Here is a 23,167-nt window from a genome sequence, read left to right as displayed (position 1 = left end):
GTGTTAACTTAGATGCACACAAACCATGACAGAGCTCGCTCAAGGAAAAGATAAGCCTTTTAGTAAAGTTTTATGCCTGGGGCGTGACTACCCTTCATGACCTGCCCAGTTAGGAATTTATGATCAGATCACCCTGTGAGGTTACTTTCCATAGAACCCCTTTTTTCATCCACACTACATAGAGGCCACTTCAATATAAGGCTACTTTTCTAAGACTGGGAGAGATAACTATTTTGCCCAATTCATACAAACAAGCATAGAAAGTCAAACAAAATGAAAAGACAGGAGAACATGTCTCAAATGAATGAACAAGAAAAATCTCCACAAAAAAAAAAAAAAACAGAACCCTAAGGAAATGGAGATAAGTGATTTGCCTGATAAAGACTTCAAAGGAATGGCCATAGGATGCTCACCAACCTTGAGAGTGGAATAGAGGAACTTAGGGAGAACTTCAACAGAGTTATAAATTATAATAAAGGAAAGGAGGGAGAGAGAAAGAGAGAGAGAAGGAGGAGGAGGAGAGGGAAGAAGGGAAGGAAGGAAGGATGGAAGGAAGGAAGGAAGGAAGGAAGGAAGGAAGGAAGGAAGGAGACAAATCCTTTTATCTGACAAATCAAGTATCTCATAAATTAAAACTGAGCTGCTTACAGTTGTACATATTTAAATTCCAGCATCTATTTGCTACCATCTGCTAAATAAAAACTCTTTATTTAAAATACAGCACTTCTTCCACCCCACTGGCCCTCCATAATCTTGGTTTAATCTGAGGAGAGGGGGCTATTCCATTTTTAACTATTTTCAATTGCAAGACTCAAATTCAATGAAAAGGCCTCACCTGAGAAAGCCCTTCAATGTGGTTAAGATAGGTGGGATGATGTCAGAGCACCCTAATTCTGGGGTATGATCTCTTAAGGCTAGAAATCCAAGTTGATGTTTGTAGGCTTCATCTTAAACTGCAGCAATTTGGTAGAAGACTTACTGGCACCTCCAGGAAATTTGGAGGTGTGTGGCCACGTTGTAGATAGTGGTTTTAAGTGCAGGGAGGAAATGTAGAAGTTACTGTGGTTTGTAGAGGCACTCATTTTTCCAACAACCAGGTTTTTTAAAGTAGTTTCTGCTTAAAGAAGACCCCTTCACACTTTTTGTAAAGCTGGTTTAAGGTGACGAGGGACCAGGCACATGTACCTCCGCCACAGTAAGAAGGTTTGTGCTTTTGCTCTTGGGCCATTTTGCAGGTACCTGAGCAGACTCCTGCTCAGTTTTTCCTCCAAGGTCCTTAATGGGGTTTTACAGCCTCTGCTGGGCTTTCAGCCTCTCACTGAGGGAGGAAGGAATGCCTGTCTTTTTGCGAGGGTCCTGCTCCCACTTGTAGGTTTTTTTGTTAGGTAGTTGAGGACCTGAGGGTCCCAGGAGCCAGCAAGAGAAAACTGCAATGTGGGGTCACTCTTGTATTCCAGTTCCAAATTTCACACACTGGGCACCACAGTGTTTTAACATGAATCACCATCCTGATCCGTATCCTGAGGAACACACCCAGAAAGTCAGTCTAGCCCAGGGATAGGCTATACATAGGACACATGGGGGGGCGGGGGCGAGAGGCGGGGAGGGGAACAGACAGGAGACTGAGGCAGAGGCCAAGGGCCCAACAGAGAGAGCCATGTGCGCAGAGTGAAGCCCCCGACTATGTGCTGGGACCGATAGAGCACGAGTGAGGAGATGGTGGTCACTAAACTCTAAATCCACTAATGACAGTGAAGGTTTGTGAAGGGCGAAGCCCGTGGTAATGGAGTTCTTATTCTAGGAAACTTGTCTGAGCTGTCCTATCTTTATCCAGGAACCCCCAGGGGGTTCTCTGAGTGGAAACAGAAGGAATTTTCCAGTACTCAACACAAGGTGGCGCCAGACACCCATGGACGTAATGAGATCCTCCCCTCCAGGTGGCTCCAGAAGCTGGCAAAAGTTTCCTGAAAGGAGTGAGTCAGGCCAGATTCAAAGGAAACTGAGATCTGCATCCACAGAAAGTTAGCCTAAGGGAAAATAGGGCACACAGAAAATAAGAGGGGGGAAAATGTAAGAAATGGGAGGAGAAGCACAGAGACTAGACAGACAGAGGCTTCAACCTCTCTGTAGAAGGATCTTAAAAGAACTTTGCTGCCAAATCCTTGGCAGGACAGAAGCTAGGCAAGTGCGGAAAGATTGCAAGTGGAGAAGCCCATGAGGAGACTCTGCAGGCCTTCAGAGGGAACGGGGTCGTGGCCTAGGCCAAGGAATGGTGTTGGTGGGGAAAAAGGCTTTTTGACTAGTGTATTGACAGTAACTAACTTACACTTACTAGTATTCTTCATTGATATCGGGAGTCAATAAGCCCAACAGCATCGTATAACAAGACTCAGTAGAAATGAATTCTATTTATCTTCTTGGAGAACTCGTTGTATTAGCATTTGCTCTTTGTATGTATCGTAATGGGCTCATGACTTCAAATTTATTGTGTCAACTGATGTCAGCCAAGATTGTCCTTTTGGATGCTCACGTTGTCCCAACTTTGGCCAGTGGGAGCCCTTTTAGATTGATCATTGTGTAATTTTGAATGACCAATTATTTAAAGCTTTGCTTCTGGCCCAACAGGTGTGTATGTTCTGAGATTGCCTTGTACTCTTTAGCCCCAGAGCAGACATGGAATCAGGTATCGCTCCAAGAAACCTTAACTCCTTTTGGGAGAAAAATAGCATTAGAAACCAAAATCTGGGCATTAAGTACATTATGAGGTAACATTGCTACTGGGCCATTTTGGGGGGGAAGGCCAAAAATAAACCTTTTAATTTAACATTTTATAAAGACACAACTTCATATTGATATGTTCAAGTCCGTTCTAACAGTACTCTGCTCCTACCCAAATTTTTCACTATTTTGGCATTCCCTTTCATTAATCTTGAAATTTAGGCTCCTATCGAAATAAACATAATTATTTAGTTGTTCTGAAAGCTTAAGAGAATAGCTCCAAAAATATATACACCATCAATTCAAAGAGTATTAATACTGAATAAGTTTTTCTTTTAAACTTTCTATTCCTAAGGACTTGTTGTGAAATTACTTTGTTCCAGAGTCACTCAAAATCGCCTAAACTGTGTAGATACGCGTATGTAAGGACTTATCTGACAGACAGTTGTGGTTTACTTGTTTCCATTCATTTTCATTTTGAGGAGGCTGCAACCTGCCCCCACCCCCACCTCCATTTTCTGCTCTTCCTTTTCGTTTTTCATGACTTACAAATTCCCAATATACTCGATAATTTACTTAATAATAACAACTACTGTTACTATTTTAGTTTGTATTTTTTAATTAGTTTCAGGTGTACAAAGCAACATAATAGTTAGACATTTAAACCCCTCATAAAGTGATAACTCACCCCCAAGCCACTACCCCTCTGACATCTTATATAGTTGTTACAATACCATCAACTGCCTTCCCTATAATGTACTCCACATCCCGTAACTACATATACCTATATATTTAGTTATAGTTGACATTCAGTATTATTCTACTTCAGCTCTTCAGGTGTATAGCACATTGGTCAGGCATCTACACAGTCTCTGACGTGATCCCCCTGATAAGTCCAGTGCCCATCTGGCACCTTACATGATCTTTACAACATTGTTGATTATATTCCCCATACTGTATTAACTATCAATTTGTATTTCTTAATGCTTTCACCTTTTTCACCCTGTCCCCATATTTTGTAGTTTTATTATTTCCTCTTTTCCCTGATTGGAATGCAAGCCTCCTGGAGCAGCAGTTTCTGTTCATTGGACCCTGGCAGTTGTTCCCTGAAGGCTGGACTAAGAAAGCTAGGCTTCATTATGGAGTCAGGCGCACTCTATTGGGTTGAGCAAGAGCAAGAACTGCAAGACATGGTCAGTCTTCATTGTTGCCCTGTTGCAGTTATTAACCACACCTCTTTTTACTGTTAAAGTATCCCAGAGGAGAGGAGAGGAGGCCTGGGGAGTCAGGACATAAGTGCTCCAGGAGAGAGGAGGACATAACCACTACGGAGGTGGCAGCCCCTCTCCTACTGGGGACTGGCTTCATGTCTGGTAGGTGGTTGGGCCTCAGTGAACGCATGAGGACATGAGAAGATAATGGAATAATCAAGAGAACTTTCTCTATCCCAGCAAGAATGGATGGACACTGGGACTAACTGTGAGAGACTCAGGCAGAGCGAAGTCATTGGTCATTTCTGGGTGCTAGACTTGGACAGGTGACAGAGGGACAGTGCCCCCAGGTGGACGGGCCAGGAAGACAGAAGAGGGAGAGGGATGATCAGTGTAGTAGTACAGTCTTTCGTTTTTAAAAAACTGAAAATATGTTTCCAGTTTAGGTCAACTATAAAATTAATAAATACTCTTCGTGAAAGAGTCAAACACAGAAGGATGGACAAAATGGTAAAAAGGAAAAGACCCTCAGCAATCTCCTCTTCCTAGACAGAGCCCATCCTTTGACTGCTGGAAACCCCACCAGGTAGAGAGAGGGTTGTAAGCCTCTATCTTATGTATAGAGGGAAACAGCTGGCTAAGGCACTTAGATTGTCCCCATCACTGGGCTGACTGGAAGAGGCCCAGGAAGTGGCCGTGGAGACAAACCAGCTCAGAGGCTCCAGAGCTGGGAGGGGTGGGAGCTAAGAAGCGGGGCACGGGCCTAGCCCATCAGTCCTTTTACCCCTCAAGAAACTTAGCACCTCCATTCCTCTCTGACCCTTTGTTCTTATCTTCATGGAGAAGAGGGGCCTGAAGAGGCTTCCAGAGCTAGGCCCTGGCAGCGGCTGAGGATGCCCTGGGTAAGCGGTCTTAAAGAACAGAAGTCCCTACAGGGATTTCCTGTGGCGTGAGGCCCCCAGGAAGACCAGGTGAGGCTTTGGCCTGCTGCTTCAGTTGGGGTTGTCATGTGGCCAGAGCCTGTCCCCCACTCTTCCCCTGCCCCATCCCACACCTCCTGACCAAAGGTTGTCTTCAGGTGCCCCTTGGACTCATAGTTTTTGATATAACGAGAACCCCAAAGACCTTTTTTTTGGAAGAAACCAAAAAGATTACCCAAGATTGCCCCTTTTATTCTTAATTCTACACTTTAACAACTCTACATGAAAAGGAATACAGCAAAATCACACTTATTATTGACATCCTTCCGCACTGTCATCTCATCATACACATACATTTTCGCTGCTGTCCTCAGTGTGCACACACTATTTACCCTTTATAATATTTCATGTATCCACAGCGTTCATGCACGTCCCATTTTCAGTGGGGCTGTGGCCTCCATCCAGGTCATTGTAGAGCAGGCTAAGCCATTCACCCCTGTGCAGGCATTTGGCTTGAAGTGAAATCAACACCAATGTACCCATCCTTCCTTTCCTCTTCAAGTTTTCTTCTAGGAAAATGGAATCTCCAAGCCAGCTGGTATATAGAGTCTCTGATCATTCCTGTTATATATTTATATACTGCTCTTCAGAAAAGCTGAACCAATCGCAGTGTACAGTGTCACCAATTTCTCTACAGCTCTGCCAGTACTGGAGATAGGAGATAGATAGATAGATAGATAGATAGATAGATAGATAGATAGATAGATAGATAGAGATAGATAGATAGATAGATAGATAGATAGATAGATAGATAGATAGATAGATAGATAGATGATAGATAGATGTATCGAGTTAGAGATAGATAGATATATGTGATGTTGTATTGTTAATCCCATTTTATAGATGAGAATACTGAGGGCCAAAGAGACAGAATCATTTTCCCTGGCATCATTCAGCTAGTGGATAACAGATAGACCCAGTTCTAGAGGCACATCTCTTGACCCTACTCAGTGCTTTGCCTGCCAAACCACTCTGCCTCTGACAGTTACTTCTACACATGGGCACAGCAGGCTCTTCTGACTTCTCTTGTCCTTTGTCCATGGAGGAGAGCAGAACACAGCCTTTCACCTCATGACTCCTGTGTCATGCAGACCAGGTTTCTCAGCTTCAGCTGGGCCCTTCCTTACATCTGCTAGATCCAGGCCTGAAGAGTTCCTCAGAAGACAGCATGCTCATGGTACAGACTTCCATTTCTTCCTTTCTGCAGCTGGTTAACTTTTGGGGTGAATTGGTGATTTTCTGAAAAATAATTTTCATTAATATTTATTAGATGAATAGTAGTAGTAAAGTAGTAGTAGTTGTAGAGATTATCACAAAAGTCTCAATTACTTGATTAATTAACTTTCAAGCAGCAAAAAAGCCCAAAGGCAATTGTAACTCCTAGATCAGAGGCTTCCAATACTTACTGTCAACTCCCAGTTCACTGAGTAGTTGATCTGTTGGGACTCTGCTTTGTCAATGCTCCTCTCTGTGGGACTCTGCCCCACAAAAGCCCAGAATGTAATTCTGGTCAAAAAATGTAACATTCTTCTACCAGAGAGCTCTGAAAATAATGACCTGGTCTGAGATGCTCTACGTACAGCTCCTAGCAGGGTGCCCAGTCCAGAGATGGTGCTTCAGAAACACAAGTCCCTTCCCTACTCATATTTTATGTTCTTGACATCTTCTCCCAGTGACACCAATACCTAATCATAACTGGTTGTAAAAATGCACGTACCAACTTTTTAGAGGGATACCCCCCTCCAACCATTGCTAGCCTGCACACCTCCACCAATAGGCTCTTCTTCAGTTATCTCCCACGGCCCTTCCCATCATCACTCTGAAGAGTGACACGTAATATGCACAGATAAATAGGTATAATGGTTTCCTCCACCTCAGTCCCCAGGAGACATCAGCTTCATTGAATCAGTTGCCCTTGATCCTTGTTTGTAAAGAGGGAGCTTCGGGGTCTCACCCTTAGTGTTCTTGGGCAAATAATGGGAAAGGACACTGTACAAGTGGGGCTCACTGAGTGGGGGTGTCTGTGGAATCCACCACCAATTCACTGTTACTAGTCCAGTCAGATTCCCAGGACACTGGCTACCTAAATCTGCAATGGTGATGCTTGATTATTTTTTTAATTCTGGAGCAGTGCTGTCCAATAGAAATATAATATGAGCTACATATACGATTTAAAATTCTCTAGTAGCACATTCTAAAAAGTAAAAAGAAACAGGTAAAATTAATTTTAATAATATATTTTATTAAAAAATAAATATTTCAACATGTAATCAATATAAAATATTAATAAAATATTTTACTTTCTTTTTTGGTACTGAGTCTTCCAAATCCATTGTGTATTTTATATTTACAGCACATCTGAATTGGCACTAGCCACATTTCAAGTTCCCAACAGTCACCAATGGTTAATGACTACTATATTGGACAATACAGTCCTAGAAGATTAATGCAAAACAGCATAATCTCAGAATTTCAGAAGGTGCAAAACTGTTGTCCCATAGGTTAGGACAAACTTTCCAGCAAGGTTCAGCTAATATATATATTTTTTAGCTTGAATTTGTTTTCAACATTTAAAAATCAGGAGATTTCTCATGGAAGCCTGGATTTTTTGGTTTCTCATTTAAAAGTTGAAGATCTGGTAACACAGGCTCACATGCATTCCCTCTTGGCAGCAACCTGCTGGAACTGACAGGCACATGCCTTCTTTAACTAGAATATGTTTGCCCTGGTCCCCACCATCTATTCCCACCGAATTACATTCACGGCACTGCACAATTTTTGGTGTTGTTGTTCTATTCTGGACCCCAGAGACATCTGAGCTCACAAACTCCACTTTCTATGAAGCACACAAAGTCATACTTGGGATGGTCCATTGAGGAATGACTGACTTGGGGCCCTCTCCATGCTGGCTACCCACATTACAGTGGAATGTGACAGCGAGAAAGAATAAAGTGAGTCATGCGAAGGAAAGGAAGACTCTTTAGCACCAAAGTCTCCATCTCCATGAAGCAATTATGGATGGAAGACAAGAAAAAGAAATTATATTTTAAAAATAGAGAATATACACTGAGCAGTCTTACTATAATTTTTGTTGCATATATATTTCTGCTTTAGACTATATTTAGACTTGATGATATTCACTTGAATAGAAAGACATTCCTTCTCTTCCACCCTGGCATGAATACATAGGGCCTATCCCCACTGGAAAGCTTCAGAACTGTGGTCCAGTGTCCTCAGAAATAAGATACAAGCCCTAGGCTTGCAGGGAGCTGAGAAAACAGGGGGTAACCTAACCTTGGGTAGCCTGTGGGCAGGTTCAGATTGTCCCCTGCCCACATTCACACACATGCACTTCTCCCTGAGAACCAGTGAGGCTCCTGGGCATGTGAATTGAATATGTTGTGTTGGAGCAAGTTACTGGATGTAGATGCTGTTATAATCATGGGAAGGGGCCACGAATGCTTGGCAGGCCAGTCCAGAAGAGTAAGACTCTGCATGACTCCTGAAATGCCGAATACCTTGGTCTGTGCAATACAACTGCTCTCTTGGCCTGCCAGGTCCTGGGGACAGGCAACAGTGGCCTAATGGGACTAAGGAAGGTCCCCACTCCTTGGAAAAGGGAGGTCTCTCAGCCCCTCTCATTAGAAGAGAAATCTTGCCGTGCTCTTCTCCCCTCTTTCCCTCTTTGCGTAAATGCTGTCAACCCAGGAAATGTGTGCCCATGTCCAACTAAAGCCCAGACTACATCTGGTCAGTGTCATGCTGAAAGGAAAGAAATCTTACCAAAGTGTTGGGGAGTACCACCCCAGGGCAGCAGGAGTAGCGGAGCAGCTGGCCCATCTTCCAGATGGAGAGCGGCACAACCACCAGTATCAGCATGAAGCCAACGAATGCAAACAGGGCCAGCGCCAGAGGGAGGGTCTCTCCTGGGAATGGAAAGACAGGAACAGGCTTAGGAGATGCAGTGAAGAAGAAATCTCCAATCCTGGGCCTCCCTCACTCTCCTGGAGTTGGCTCAGCACATTCGCCAAGACGGCAGATGCCAACATCCTGAGATTTGATGTATGCCCTAGTGACTAAAATCACCACCAGTAAAACCATTTTTTCCACAATCCAGATTAAGACTTGGTTTCCAGAAAGGCCCAGGGAAGGTTAAAATCTTTTTCTTGGGAAGGGAAAGGGAGGAGCATCAATGTTTACACCACTAGCTGTGGCTGTGTCAGCGCGTACCTCGGCGCCACTGCCAGGAGGAAGGCGAGTGCCAGGCCCCGGGCAGGATGAGGGGGAGGTGCCAAAAGAGAACAGCACAGAAGGGAGCTGGGCGGTGACTGAAAACAAAGTGTGTTTCACAATTTGCTTTTGGCACAGATTCACATTATGGAGAAAAATACTGCGTTGAGAAAACAGCCACATAATAACTACGATATATCAAGCCCCTACTATGGTTAAGTGACTTGGCCCAGGTCACACCGGTTGGGCTGGCTCCAAAGCCTATGGTCATTCTACTAAGTAAATGGCTGAGGAAGTACCAACTAGGAGCATCTGAAGGTGCAGAGAGAGGATGGGTTATTTTTCCCATCACTCTGTTCGATGTAACCTTTCAGCAACTCAGTTAGCCCCTCTGGGCTTACCCGAGACATGAAGGGTGGCACAGCCAGTGAGGCGGCAGAGAAGCAGGTGGTCTCACATATGTGGCTGGGGACACCACACTTTGTTTTCATGCTTTTGGAAGATATTTTGGCAGTACATATCAGGAGATATACAAATGTTCATACCCTTTCATCTCCTCCTATGAGTGGATTCCAAAAAAAAAAAAATAGCTCCAAGAAAGGAAACAATTATATGCCAAAAGCAATTTATAGCAACATCTGGACCTAGAGGAACAGCTTCACAATCAGTGATCCTCTCTGCCCAAAGTGGCATATCTACACCTCCCACCATATCCGGGCATGCTCTGTGCCTTGTCTTCATAGCACGTACCATCAAGGGAAACTGTCTCCTTCATTTATTCGTCTGGAGCCTGTCTCTCCAGCTAGAAGGTAAGCTCCATGAAAGCAGGGACTTCCCTGCTGTATCCCAGGTACTGAACCAGAACTTGGCACATAGCCAATGCTCAATAAATACTCATTGAATGAATGAATCCATCAGAGAACATCATCTTCAAAAGCAAATGGAAATGACCTAAATACCCCCAATAGGGGATGATTTAATATATTTTGGGACGTCAGCCTGGTAGGTTAGGAATTTAGCTATTAAAATGAGAATTAGGATATATGCAAGCTTGTTCACTGCAGCATGGTTTGTAGTGACAAAGGACTGGAAAGCACAGGTTATACCTATTAATAGGGTATAATTACATATATTTTGGCACATCTATATATTGGTTTATTATGCATCTTCTTTAAAAATGAGGTAGATCTACAGTTTTTTAATCCAGTCATCTACCGGTGGGCATTTCGGTTGTTTCTGTGTCTTCGCTATTGTGAATAGCACTGCAATAAACACAGGGGTGCATATATTTTTTCTAATTAGTGTCTGTACACCTGAAGCTGAAGTTGAATAATATTGAGTGTCAACTATAATTAAATATACATATACCGTAGTCACGGGATGTGGAGTACAGCATAGGGAATAGAGTCAATGGAATTGTAACAGCTATATACGATGTCAGAGGGGTAGTAGACTGGGCGAGGGGGTTATCACTTTGTGAGGGGTGTAAATGTCTAACTATCACATTATTTTGTATACCTGAAACTAATAAAAAAAATGAGGTAGATCCATGTGCACTGACAGGAAAAATGGTGCCAGTGTACTAGTAAGTGAAGGCAAGCAAGCTACAGAACTTTGGGCCTGTGAATACTGGCTGGTAGAGTAATGCCAAGCTCACCAAAACAAACCTCCTGAGGGCACAACATGTATATCTTAATATACTTCTCTGTTTGAATTTTTTAACAAGCTTGACTTCTATGGTTTTAACAAGTAGTATAAAATGGTAATCAGAAAATCTACATGGGAAATGTTATGGACACTTGTGAAAAAGCAGGTGCAAAGCATATGTGCAATATGACTACAATATGTGTCTACACATGGGCGATGACAGAAGGATCATACCCCTTTGGAGGGCAATCGGGGATCAGCAGTCAAAATTCAAATGTGTGTACCTCTGACCAAGCAACTCTACTTCCAGCAATGTAACCTTCAACTATACTAGCAAAATGATCTATGTACAAAGTAACTAATTAAAGTATTGTCTGTAATAGCAAAATACTGGGGAAAAAACTAAATGCCCATAAATAGGGGCTAAAGTAGTTATATATGCAAACAATGGAATACTATGTAACTGTAAAAAGAATGAGGAAGTCCTTTATAGATATGGAAAAATCTACAAGATATATAAAGGAAAAAAGACAAGGTTCAGAACAGTGCATAGAGTATGCTATTATTTGTGCGAAAAAGAAGGGATTATATATATATATAATCGCATTTACTTTATATGCGTTTAAACGTCTTTAGGATATATTACCTATAGGGGGGTAGGAATTATAAGGATGGAAAAGATGAGAAGAAAGGAGAGTTTCCACATGTATTTTATCATTTTTTGAACCTTATGAATATACTAAATATTCAAAATAGTAATTACTTTTTTAGAAGGCTAAAAATGTCACTAGTAGTATTTGAGTGACAGAATTATGGGATGTGTGCTTTGTTTTGTTTCTCTTTAAAGGTTTTTTAAACATTGTGGGTTTTAGACCATAAAAAATTCAAGGGAAAAAAATTAAGTCAAACAAGAGGAGTCTATAGGCTTCCCATAAAGTCCCTTCTAGCTGAAAGCAGCTGTGATACTCAATGGGCTGCCTCCTCATAAGGTCTGAATCTCAAGCCCCCAGCTGCTTCTCCTGCAACCCAGCTGATTCACAGGCAGATCCACCTGGTAAACCGGCCTTGTGACATCTGGCCTCAGGCCTAGGGAGCTTTCAGGGGGAAAGTGTCCCAGTAACTGCTCAAGTGACCCTCACCCGGACCCCAGGGGGGCTCTCCCACGTCTAGGGGAATTAGAGTGAAGCACACTTTCACTACGGGAACTCATCAAGCCTGGGGACTGGGGGAGGCAGGTCAGTGAAACCAAGGGGAGACTCAGAACTGAAGGACCCAACAGGCAGCTGAGTGTCCACCAGGAGGGACTGTCACCTGTGCAGGACTCCAGGGAACAGACAGGCCATCCTTACCTTGCACCTTGACACATTCTGCCTGGCTGAAGGCACTCTGCCTCCCAATGACCTTCACGAACGTCTGGGCTTTCACACAGTACACAGCGCCTGACTCCATGGTTACCAGGTGCACTGGAACGCCGCCGCTCCTTACAGTTTGGACGTGCTCCTTTAGGAGACCCGAAAACAGTTAACACATTGAAGAAAACAAGACAGGAAAGGAAGAGAAGAGCCAGGGAAGGAAAGCTGCAGATATTTCCTTTCCAGGATGCATACAGAATGTTCTTTCTTGTTAATTCATTTATATTTGTGTATTTAATAAGCATCTATTATGTGCCAAGCAGTGTGGTAAGCACTGGAACATAGCATTGAACAAAACAAAGTTCCTGCTCTCATGGAACTTACATGGGGGAAGAGAAACAGTATATAATATTTGTCAGGGGGAAATAAGAAAAATGAAGCAGGGCAAGAAGGTAGAGCAATGAGGAGGTACTAAACAGAATGGCTTGGGAAGATTTCTCTTATAGGATAACATGTGGGCAAAAACCTGAAGGTCGGAAATATGACTGAGCCAGGGGCCTCGCATGGCCACTGCTGCTAGCGGGGGCAGGAGGCAGTACCCAGGAACAATGGAACTAGTGAGAGTGCCTCTTCAAACAGCCATCCATCCACCCATCCGTTTATCCATTTATGCATCCCTCCACCTACTGTGTTTCCCAAAAATAAGACCTAGCCAGACAATCAGCTCTAATGCGTCTTTCAGAGCAAAAATTAATATAAGACCTGGTATTATATTATATTATATTATATTATATTATATTATATTATATTATATTATAGTAAGACCCGGTCTTATATTATAGTAAAATAAGACTGGGTCGTTTATTAATTTTTGCTCCAAAAGATGCATTAGAGTTGATGGTCCAGCTAGGTCTTACTTTGGGGAAACACAGCATACCCACCCCCTGAAGCCCATGCTCCACATCTGAACCTGTGGAGGCTTGTCTGGGCCAAGCCCAGATGACTCGGTATATTCTCCTCTAGCAGCACTGGCCCTCCCAGTTTCCAAGGGTGGGGAGTGGGCTCCATCCCAAAGAATCTGAGGGAGCTGCATGCTCCCTCCTGCCCAGGCCCTGATCTGTTCCCCATACCACTCCATCTGCTTGGCTGGCAATGCCATGTCCTACCACTGAGCCCTGACCCAGCAGGAATAAATACTGGAAACTATTGTTAATGTCTGTTCCATCTACCCATATCGCCTTTCAGGGGAAGCTACCCAACCTACAGCCACTGTTGCGTGGGTACTGGGGCATGTGCCCTGCCCCCCAGACATCGCTGTGAGGTCAGGGGTGCCCCTAACCTGCAAAGGGTCCATCAGAGGCTAGCTAGCAACATGTGACCCCTAAACTTGGCCTGATAAGATAAGCAGGACCAATCAGATTTCCTCTCCTGGGAACTGGTCTTGGATACCTGAATACCTGGAGCTAGAAGTAGGCACAAAGGGAAGAGGACACAGTGAGGGGAGCCTGAGGAGTTGGTGAGGCACAGCCACAGGAATGTGTAGCAAGAAGCGATGAGGAATCGGAGCGTGGGAGTAAGCTGGGGAGAAGGTCACAGAAAGAGTACAATAGGAAGGACCCACCAGAGGGAAGCAAGGCTACAGCCTGGCTCTGGGTCAGCTCTGGTCATAGTTCTGTGAGACCCCCTTATCGTACCATATAAATCCTCATGATAAAGTCTATATTTTTTGTGTGCTGACTGGAGTGGGCATTGTCACCATAGCAGCTTGCATAGGGCTTGCACAGTCTGATTGTCCCCTAGTTGCTGCTCAAGCTCCACTCCTTGTTCTGCTATGACTGCTGCTCTTTGACTATTCCCTCTGGGAGACCTGAGCCCCCCACCCCCAAGCCTACAGCAGCCATCCCACAGGGCGGGGCAGTGCTCCATCTAGGCATTCTGGGTGACCCACCGGCTTATAATTAAACAGGTTTATCCATAAGCTAGCTGCTGGCTCTCTGCCCTGACTTCTGCACCCTGCCCAGTTACACACCCTCAAGAGGCCTGTGCCAGCCAGCCTCAGATGATTTTGAAATCATCCAGTTAACCTGGAACACCCTGGTCTGCTGCCCCTCAACATACCAGGGAGAATGGCTGAGAAGACAAGCTGATGAAAAAGAAGAAATGCATTGAAAAAGTATTGTGGATCCAACTATGTTAGAGTTTAGAGCAAGGAGTCAGCCCCCATGCTTCAGCAAATCTGGCCTGAGAAGGTTCCCAGCCAAGGCCTGGGTTGGACCAAGGTAGTTCTTTGAAGAGGAGGCTACTGGGATTGTCAGCCTTTCCCACACTTCACTAAGGCCTGCTCATCCTCGGGCCACCCCAGTCAGTGAGCACTGCAGGGGCTAGCTTTTCACACCCACTTCTCAGAGGTCTGTGACACCTCCCCCAAAGCCTGACTCAAACACCACGTTCAGAAATCTCACCTTGGCACTGGGCTCCCTCCTCCAGTAAACCACAAGGAACTCTAACTGGGGCCCCAGGTCTTCCAGGTTAATAACCAGGTGGAATCCATCTTTGATGACCTCCATTCCAGGTGGGGTTAGGATGGCTGTTGGCAAGACAAGAGGAAAATCAAAGCCAGCCCCAGAAAGGACTGATTTCTCTCCTAGAAGACCATGACCAAGGCATCAGTGGAAACATGCCAGGGAGGGGGTGGATGTAGCTTCACAGCAGAAGCATGGATACTAATACTGTCCTGTACTCAGCAGGTGCTCAGTAAATGCTTTTTGAATGGTGAACAAATAAAATGTTTAAAAAACTACAAAGACTTAAGTACAATTCATATGGATTAGTGATATGTACTATCTGCTGATAATTTTCAAACATTAGCAAATCAACAGCCTGTGGATGATTTAGCCATTCTATTCTCTGCCCAATTCTTCATCTCATATCCTTAATGGAGGATGTTGGAAAATCAGAGGGTTTTACAAATTCCAATAATCAACTCTGGAAATGACAGCATAAGCACAAACACTATCTTTCACATTGCTGGATCCCAGATAGGTTGGCCAGCAGCCTCATGGACACTTTCCCATCAGCAGACCAAGAGCAGAAGGGCCCACACAGGCAGTCCCTAGTCCCTGGCTAGTGGTGATAGAGCCATGCTTGCCTCTCAGATCCAGACACTGCAGGACCAGAAGGGCCACACTGATTGTTGGCCGTGGCTTGGGAAGTAGAATGGAGTGTGTGCTGGGCTAAATCCCTCCCCCACCTGCATTAGGGTCAGTGGACATTCAAAGAAAGTCAGTTCCTGTAGGGAGTTTGCTGAGAGCAAAGCATTTCTTGGCATTTTGAGGAGCTGCCTAGAGAGGACAGGAGGACTTGGAAAGTCAGGGACCAACTGTGCAAAACATACCCACTTCAGAGTCTTCATGTAAGCACAGAGCACCACTAAAACTACCTCTGAAACACCTCCAGAAGGAAGGGAGATGTTGACTCTTCCAGTTTTAGGTCAAACATTATTAGAATTGGATCCTCTGATCTCCATCTTTATTGAGAATAGAATTAGAAAAAATGGCCTAAAGTCATTTCAATTCAGAGAATATTTTGACAGTGTTGGGGCAGGAACCTCTGTGCTATGCACTCTACATACTCATGTAATCCAGCCGACTAGCTTAAGGAATTAAATACTATTCCTGTTGTGCAGATGACAGAACTGAGCCTCAGAGAGGTTAAGTGACTTGCCCAAAGTTACACAGTTAATGGCCAGAATTTGAGCCCACGTCTTTTCCAAGCTTCTAGACTGCTGTGTGGGGTGTTTAGCTTCTGTACTAGTGGATTTCAGTTCTGGCTCTGCATGAGAATAACCTGGAGAGAATTTTAAACTCCCCATGAATAGAATCCTCATATATCATTTAAATCAGACTCTGGGGATGGACCCCAGACATAAGTAGTTCTAAAGATTCCCCTGTGACTTGAATGTACAATCAAAGTTAAGCTCTGCTCTCAAAAAGTCTTCCGTGTAAGAGTAGGAGATCTTTTTCAGGATAGCCTTAAAACTAGACTTTTCGAATGTTTGGGGAGAAGTCAAGGTAGCCTTTTTCCAAGGACAGACTTAATGCCCTTAACAGTCACGATTCCATCCCAGCTCTGTAGCTAACTCCACCTGTACAGGGGTCACACCGGCCGGCATCTTCCACTTTCCAGTGTAGGTACAGACACTCCTGTTCCTCAGCTCCTCCTACTGCGAGACATTTTCCTGTTTATATCGGCTTTCTCAAGCACGAGTTGCTACTGTACACCTCACTCGCACAGTTTTGTAGGCGCTTCCTTGTCTCCCTCTGACCCATGCCTTCCTTTCCAACAACAGCTGCCAGCCTCCAGCCATAGTTTTGGTTGGAGCCTTGTGCTCCCAGAAGCCAGAGGAAGGTGGTGCTGGGTGCTACCTGGGCACTGCAGGCAGAGGCAGAGCTGCACCACCTTCCAGTGCCCTTCAGCCTGCCTGGCACTGGGATCCCACTGCTTCCATGTAACCTCCCAGTGCCTGGGCAAAATAGCCCACATTCTGCACTAAAATTCCCATTGATTTCACACTCCAATGGTCCCACCTCTTCTCAATAGCGGAATGCTATGATAGGATAGCACAGCACTGAGCACTTAAACATTTCATATTATATGGTCCCCGCAACTACGGCGTGAGGCAAACTGTCGCCCTTCTTACAAATGAGGAGTCAGGGACCCAGCTATCGATGGCTGAGCTGGAATTTGAACCACATCTGTCTGACTCTAGAGGGCCAACTTCCCCTTCAAATTTACCTTCACCTGCCTCAGCCCTTCTAGCTTGGGTTCACACACTCCTCCGTAAACTTTGACTCATCCCATTACTGTTGATGCTGCGCCTCACCTTCCGTTGTCCTCATTCACAGCAGAGGATCTTCTGCCACATCAAGAAAACAGGTCAGATTGTCACCCACACCTGTCTCAGGGCAGGAGCTGCCTTGCTCCTTCCCACCTCCACTCAACCCTCCACCTGGCAGCCTAACCACCATCCCCATCGTTCCATGAAGCCACTTTCTCAAGAACCCATTTAGGGACCTCCTTCAGGCCTACAGCAGCTCTTCTGTGCTCCTATCCATGACCCTCTACCTGCCGAGCCACCTACTAGTGCCCTTCCCTCCATCTGCTTTTTAAACCCTGAGGTTTCCCAGGATCCTGTTCTCTTTGTCCTCCTATCTTGTACCTGGACAATCGCATCCGCTCCAAAGCCTTTAGCTACTAACTTTATGTTGTGTGCCTGGCCTTGACCTGTCTGAACCCAGGGCCTGATTTCCAGCTGCCAATCAGACGTCTTGGCATGATATCTTGTAGGAATCTCAATCTCAAAGAGCCCAAAGCCAGGACTCTCTAGTATTCCTCAAGAACTGTCATCCCTCCTGGGTTCTCTGCCTTGAATGACACTCTCACAACCACAGTTGGAAGCTGGACACCTTCGTTGTCTCTCCCAACTCCATCTCTCAATAACTCATCCTTAAGCTCTGTCCCAATTCAGCCATGTCTCAAATTCGTCATCTCCTCCCTATCTCCTGCCCCACTCCTGGGGGCAGGACCCATCTTGGCTTAGCTGGCATGTCACAACCACCTCCTCACTCTTCCCGTCCTGCGGGCTTGTTCCTTTCCACACAGCAGCCAGAGTGATTGTTCTGTAAGACACACCTGGCCTAGAGCCTCTCTTCTTCCATGTCTTTCCTCTACTGAGTTGATCAAGCTTCATGTGAAAGCGCTTTACATGTGACCAGCTGCTTCCTGACCCCCTGGCCATTCATTCCATGCTCCTGCTGTTCCCAAATAAACACATCCTTTTTACATTGGCCATTGTTTGTGCTCTGCCATATTAGGCCGCCTATCTGTATTCTTCCCTTACATCTTTCTCAATCATTTTTTAAGTACTATTACTATAGAAAAGTTATTTCCCAGTGACCTTGGAAGGGCAATTGTTCCTGGTGGATCTGTTAAATGTATAGATTCTATTGCCCATAGAAGCTGCCCCTACAGGCAACAAACATGGGTTAGCTAGGCACTAGATGAGAGTCAGTATAAGATTTACTGAGGCACTATCAGAGTGGAAAGAAGCAGTTCTAACCCCATCTCCCCACTTCCAGAGCAGTTTTCCTTCCAGGTTCTCAATAGCAGTGTCTCCACTACCTGCAGACCCTGACCGAGATAAGGAATGACTTCAAAGCCTCTTGCAAAACGAGAAATAGGGCATGTAGGAAGCAGTTGGCAATTTTTTCATTTGACCGTTCGTGTTGTTTGTGTTCACAGTACTCTCTGCGTTTGCAAGACTAATTTGATGCTGAAAAGAATCCTGAAAGTCTCAGAGAAGCTATTTCCTGAAGGGGAGGCTGGTGGCAGTGGGGGAGTAAAGAGAGAAGTATCTTACTTGAGTTTCGATTAAAAGGGTCCTTCGGGGTGCTCCAGGCTGACGTCTGTGAACCCAGGATGGCCCTGACACGAAGGTTGTATGGCACAGTGGCAGTGATGTCATCAGTGATGTCACACTCAGGATCTTTGGTGGATGAGCACCAGCTGCTAGGGATCCAGATGTGGCTCAGGTACAGGCTCTCATACTCTCTGGCCAAGGAAAGGAAAGCACAGCCTCACAACAGCCCCTGCTACACAGGCTCAATGATGGTTGCAAGTAACTGCCTCATTCACTCACATTTTATGAGTCAGCAAAATACAAGTAAGCATTTGTTCCACACTCCAGTTCCTCCACTCTGCTCCATGACCAGCCATTCATTCTTCCTTACTCCTTCTGTGACCAGGCAAGGGAAACCGAGGCGTGAACCCCAATGTATCCAGATCTCTCCATCTCCATGTTCACCACCCCAGTCTCAGCTACTGTCATCCCTTGCATCGCTATGATATCCTGACTGATTGTCCAGCTTCCACTCCTGCAATTCTTCAAACCATTCATCACTGAACAAATCATGACATTTCTATCCTTAATGGCTTCCAAACCACTTAGAATGGAATCCAAACTCTTCCCTATGGCTTACAAGACTCTCGGGCCTCTCTCTCACTCCACCCCCACACATGCTGTTTTTGCCACACTGTCCTTGTTGAGCTCTTTTTACCTTAGGACCTCTGACTAGCTGTTCACTGTGTCTCAAATGCTCTGCCCCTGCTGTTCACATTGGCTGGCTCCTCCTGTCCCTCAGATATGAGCTTAAATATCACCTCCTCAGAGAGGCCTTCCCTGACCACCTAATGAAAGGGAGCCATGGAGTCAACTCTCTATTGCATCAGCCTTTTAGCTTCCTCCTAGCACTGATTACTATCTGACATTAGAGCAATGCTGCCCCATAAAACTACCTGTAATGATGGAAATGTTCTGTATTGGTGTTTGGTGTTCATATGCTAGCCAGAGCGACATGTGGCTAATTGGGAACTTGAAATGTGACCAGTGTGGCTGGGCAACAGACATTTTCATTTAATTTTAATTAATTTACATTTGAATAGCTATCTATTTCTAATGGCTACCACACTGGACAATGCAAACCTAGGTTTTTGTTTCCTTTACTTTTTTACTGTCTGTCTCCTCCTCTAAATGTAAGCTCCCTATATCCAGAAACCTTGTCAACTGTACCCTGCACCTAGAAGAATGTCTACATATGTAGGTCCTCAGTTTGTATTCATTGTTAATGAAATATATTGAGCACCTTCTCTGTCTCTATTGCTCTTCAGTGGATCAGAGGCCTAAACACATGCAGAGGAGTAAGAGCCTGCTTGGTGCCAGGGCCGGCTGACCATTAGGGTCAAAATTTTGGCTCCTAGGGACAAGCTCATAAACAGGAAAACTGAGGCCTCCTCCACCCTCCAACGATCTGAGTCTCCAACGACTTATCTACCTCAAGTCAGAGTCAAACTCATTTCTTAAGATTTTCTTCAGCATTAGGAAGTGGACTCACTGTTGAAAAGAAGCTCGACCATAATATGTTTGTACACATTAGGGTCCCCAGAGAGTTCTCTGTAAAATCCTCAGGACAATGTCTCTTGCTTCTTCAATTCTCCCAATGCTCATTCAGACAGAGGCGGCAGGTCACTAGAGCTAATCTACCCCTGGGCTCAAAAAGCCTCCTTCAGCTCTGAAATAAGGGCTGTCCCTCCAGCAATCAACTACTGACTAAGGCAGAAAAACTACAACCAAACAAACTCACCCCTGGTACTCAACAGAATAGTGTATTACTTCTCCAGGCACAATCACTGGGCTCCACATCAAGAGATGCTTCATGTTGGTTGATTGTACAGAGAGGTTCTGAGGGGCAGGCAGAACAGCAACTCCATCTGGAATCAAGGCAGATAGACAGGCTGACAGGTGGGCTCATGTTGGGGGAATGCCACAGCTTTAAATTAGTTTGTAATGAAAGGCTTCACATGTTTATGAACCAGAAACACCTCTAATTTATTATACTTGTGATAATGCTAAATTTTTCCTATCATCATTTAATTCTACCTTTGGTGATAAAATGGCTTATTAATATTAATATTAATAATGGCTAATATTGTTGAGCACTTACCATGTTCTATCTAGACCACATGTTAGGTTGGTACATGATTATCTCATTTAATCCCCATGACCATACTGGGAGGTAAGGACTATTAGCTTGTCCACTGTGTAAATGACAAAACTGAGGCACATTGTTTACATCTCTTATGTCAGATCAACCTAGATGCCTTGTCTCTGCCACTTACTATGTGATCTTATGCAAGTTTCATAAACCTGAGCCTCCCATCCCTACTTGACACACCCGTACAGGCTCCTGCCAGCCTCTCATCACCTCCCTCTCCTGCAACTGTCATCTAAAGCACATCCCTTCGCATCCCCCAACAAGGCCAAATGGGGCAACAGCTGACAGTTGGGAGGTTCAGGCTGTGGAGGGTGTCCAATCCAAAAAAGCACCGAGATAGCTGGGAGACTCTGCCCAAGGCAGACTGCAGGCCCCTAAGCCAGCCTGGGACACAAGCGTCTACTCATACAGGTGTATGTGGTGTGCCGTGAGCATGTACATAGTGGGTCTACAGTTCACACACAGAAGAGGCCTGGAAAAATGAACCTGCGGGAGCAGCCGATTGGCTCAGTTGGTTAGAGCACAGAGCTCATAACACCAAGGTGGCCAGTTTGATTCCCACATGGGCCAGTGAGCTGCGCCGTCTACAACTAGATTGAAAACAATGACTTGGAGCTGAGCTGTGCCCTCCACAACTAGATTAAAAACAATAACTTGACTTGGCGCTGATGGGTCCTGGAAAAACACACTGTTCCCCAATAAAAAATTAAAAAAAAAAAATGAACCTGCACTCGTAGGGACTTTGGACAGCCCTGGAGCTCATCCTTGTATGTAACCCAGGGTGCAATCTGGACCCTCTGCTATGATCCTTCTCTTCCCAGTCAAACGCTCTTCTTGTAATGCCCAACACCTGCCTCCCTTTGCTGTTATAATTGCAGTGATAACATCTGAGAGCACAGTGGGAGCGGTTGGGGGGGTCTAAGCCCTTCGCCCAGGACTTTTCATCTCTGTGCCTGTCTCCAGACTGGCACCTTTGTTCGTTATCATGCTCTGTGACCACGAGGGGATGGGGGTTGCTGGGGACACCCCACCTGCTTCCCCTGCTTCTTTAATGTAGAACCCTGGTGATATACCTCCATCCTACCCCCAGGATCCATGGCCTGCCCTGTGAGGAAACACCTGCGGTACCCACAAGGGGAGCTTCCTGTCCTCCCCACCTCTAAACTTGCAATCACCAAAAGGATGAAAAGAAAAGAGCCAGCTGCAGTGGAGTGGCACAGGAGGGTTGGGCATGGTCCTCTCTGACATCCATCCTCTGGTAAAGTATACAAAACATTTCTCTAGTCAGCTATATAAAGTTATCATTCATAATTTAATAACTCTGAAAATGAAATCTCCAGGCCCAGATGGCTTCACTGGAGAATGCTACCAAATATATATTTTTTTTAATTAACAGGAATTTTACACAATCTTTTCCAAAAAATAAAAGAGGAAAGAACATTTTCCAACTTATGTTATGAGGCCATTATTACTCTGATACCAAAATCAGACAAAGGGAGTAGTATATATTTTAAAAAACAAAACAATAAAACTATAGACCAATATATCTCAAGCACTTAGATGCAAAAATTGTCAACAAAATTTCAGCAATCCATATCCAATAATGCATAAAAAGAATTGTACACCATAACCAAGTGAGATTTATTCCAAGTATGCAAAGCTGGTTCAACATTTGAAAATCAATAATCTAATCCACCATATCAACAAACTGAAGAAGAAAAATCATACAATAATATCAATTGACACATAAAATGCATTTATAAAATTCAATACCCATTCATAATAAAAAAGGTGTTTTTTTTCTTCAATTTAGGAATACCAGGGAATTATCTCAACTCGATAAAGACCAGCTACAAAAAATCTACAGCTAACGTCTTACTTAATGGTGAAAGACTGAATGCTTTCCACCTTAAAATCAGGAAAAAGTCAAGGACTTCCACTCTCACCACTTTTCATCAACATAGTGCTGGAAGTTCTAGCAATTGCAATAAGGCAAACAAAATAAGCAAAAGCACACAGAGTGGAATGGAATTAATAAAACTTCCCCTATTTGCAGATGACATGATATGGCTATGTAAAAAAGCCCAAAGAACCTATAAAAGAAAACTCCAAAAACTAATAAGTGAGTTCAGCAAGTTCACAGGAGACAAGATAAACATAAAAAATTAATTGTATTTCTATATACTAGCAATGAACACTTATACACTAAAAATAATAATACAATCATCTGTTGGTATCTGTGGAGAATTGGTTCCAATAGCCCCTTTTTCGCCCTCCCCCAGATACCAAATTCCTCGGATGCTCAAGTCCCTTATATAAAACGGCATACTATCTGCATACAACCTACGCTCATCCTCCCATAAATTTTAAATTGTGTCTACATTATTTATAATATCTATTACAATGTACATGTATATAAA

General features: G+C 44.3%; 1 protein-coding gene across 2 annotated transcripts in view; it reads right to left on the bottom strand.

Annotated features, from left to right (window-relative positions):
* Nucleotides 1-5,080: 5,080 nt before the first annotated feature.
* Nucleotides 5,081-23,167, bottom strand: part of IL20RB (interleukin 20 receptor subunit beta) — a 34,707-nt gene continuing 16,620 nt past the window's right edge. The window contains exons 1-7 of one of the 2 annotated variants that reach the window (XM_074312892.2): nt 20,337-20,463; nt 18,836-18,931; nt 18,557-18,747; nt 14,601-14,725; nt 12,136-12,286; nt 8,693-8,835; nt 5,081-6,148 (exon numbers count right to left, since the gene is read on the bottom strand). In XM_074312892.2, coding sequence (XP_074168993.2) covers nt 6,017-6,148; nt 8,693-8,835; nt 12,136-12,286; nt 14,601-14,725; nt 18,557-18,747; nt 18,836-18,912 — 819 coding nt within the window. In that variant the 5' untranslated portion in view covers nt 18,913-18,931; nt 20,337-20,463 and the 3' untranslated portion in view covers nt 5,081-6,016. Of the gene's footprint in view, nt 6,149-8,692; nt 8,836-12,135; nt 12,287-14,600; nt 14,726-18,556; nt 18,748-18,835; nt 18,932-20,336; nt 20,464-23,167 lie in introns of those variants that run through there. The other variant, XM_019747909.3, reaches the window with a different exon arrangement.

This window comes from Rhinolophus sinicus, chromosome 5 (assembly GCF_057876585.1).
Source record: "Rhinolophus sinicus isolate RSI-liver-muscle chromosome 5, RSI-T2T, whole genome shotgun sequence".
Lineage (NCBI taxonomy): Eukaryota > Metazoa > Chordata > Mammalia > Chiroptera > Rhinolophidae > Rhinolophus > Rhinolophus sinicus.
Note: the sequence above shows the minus strand (reverse complement) of the source record. Positions and strands in the feature narration are given on the sequence as shown.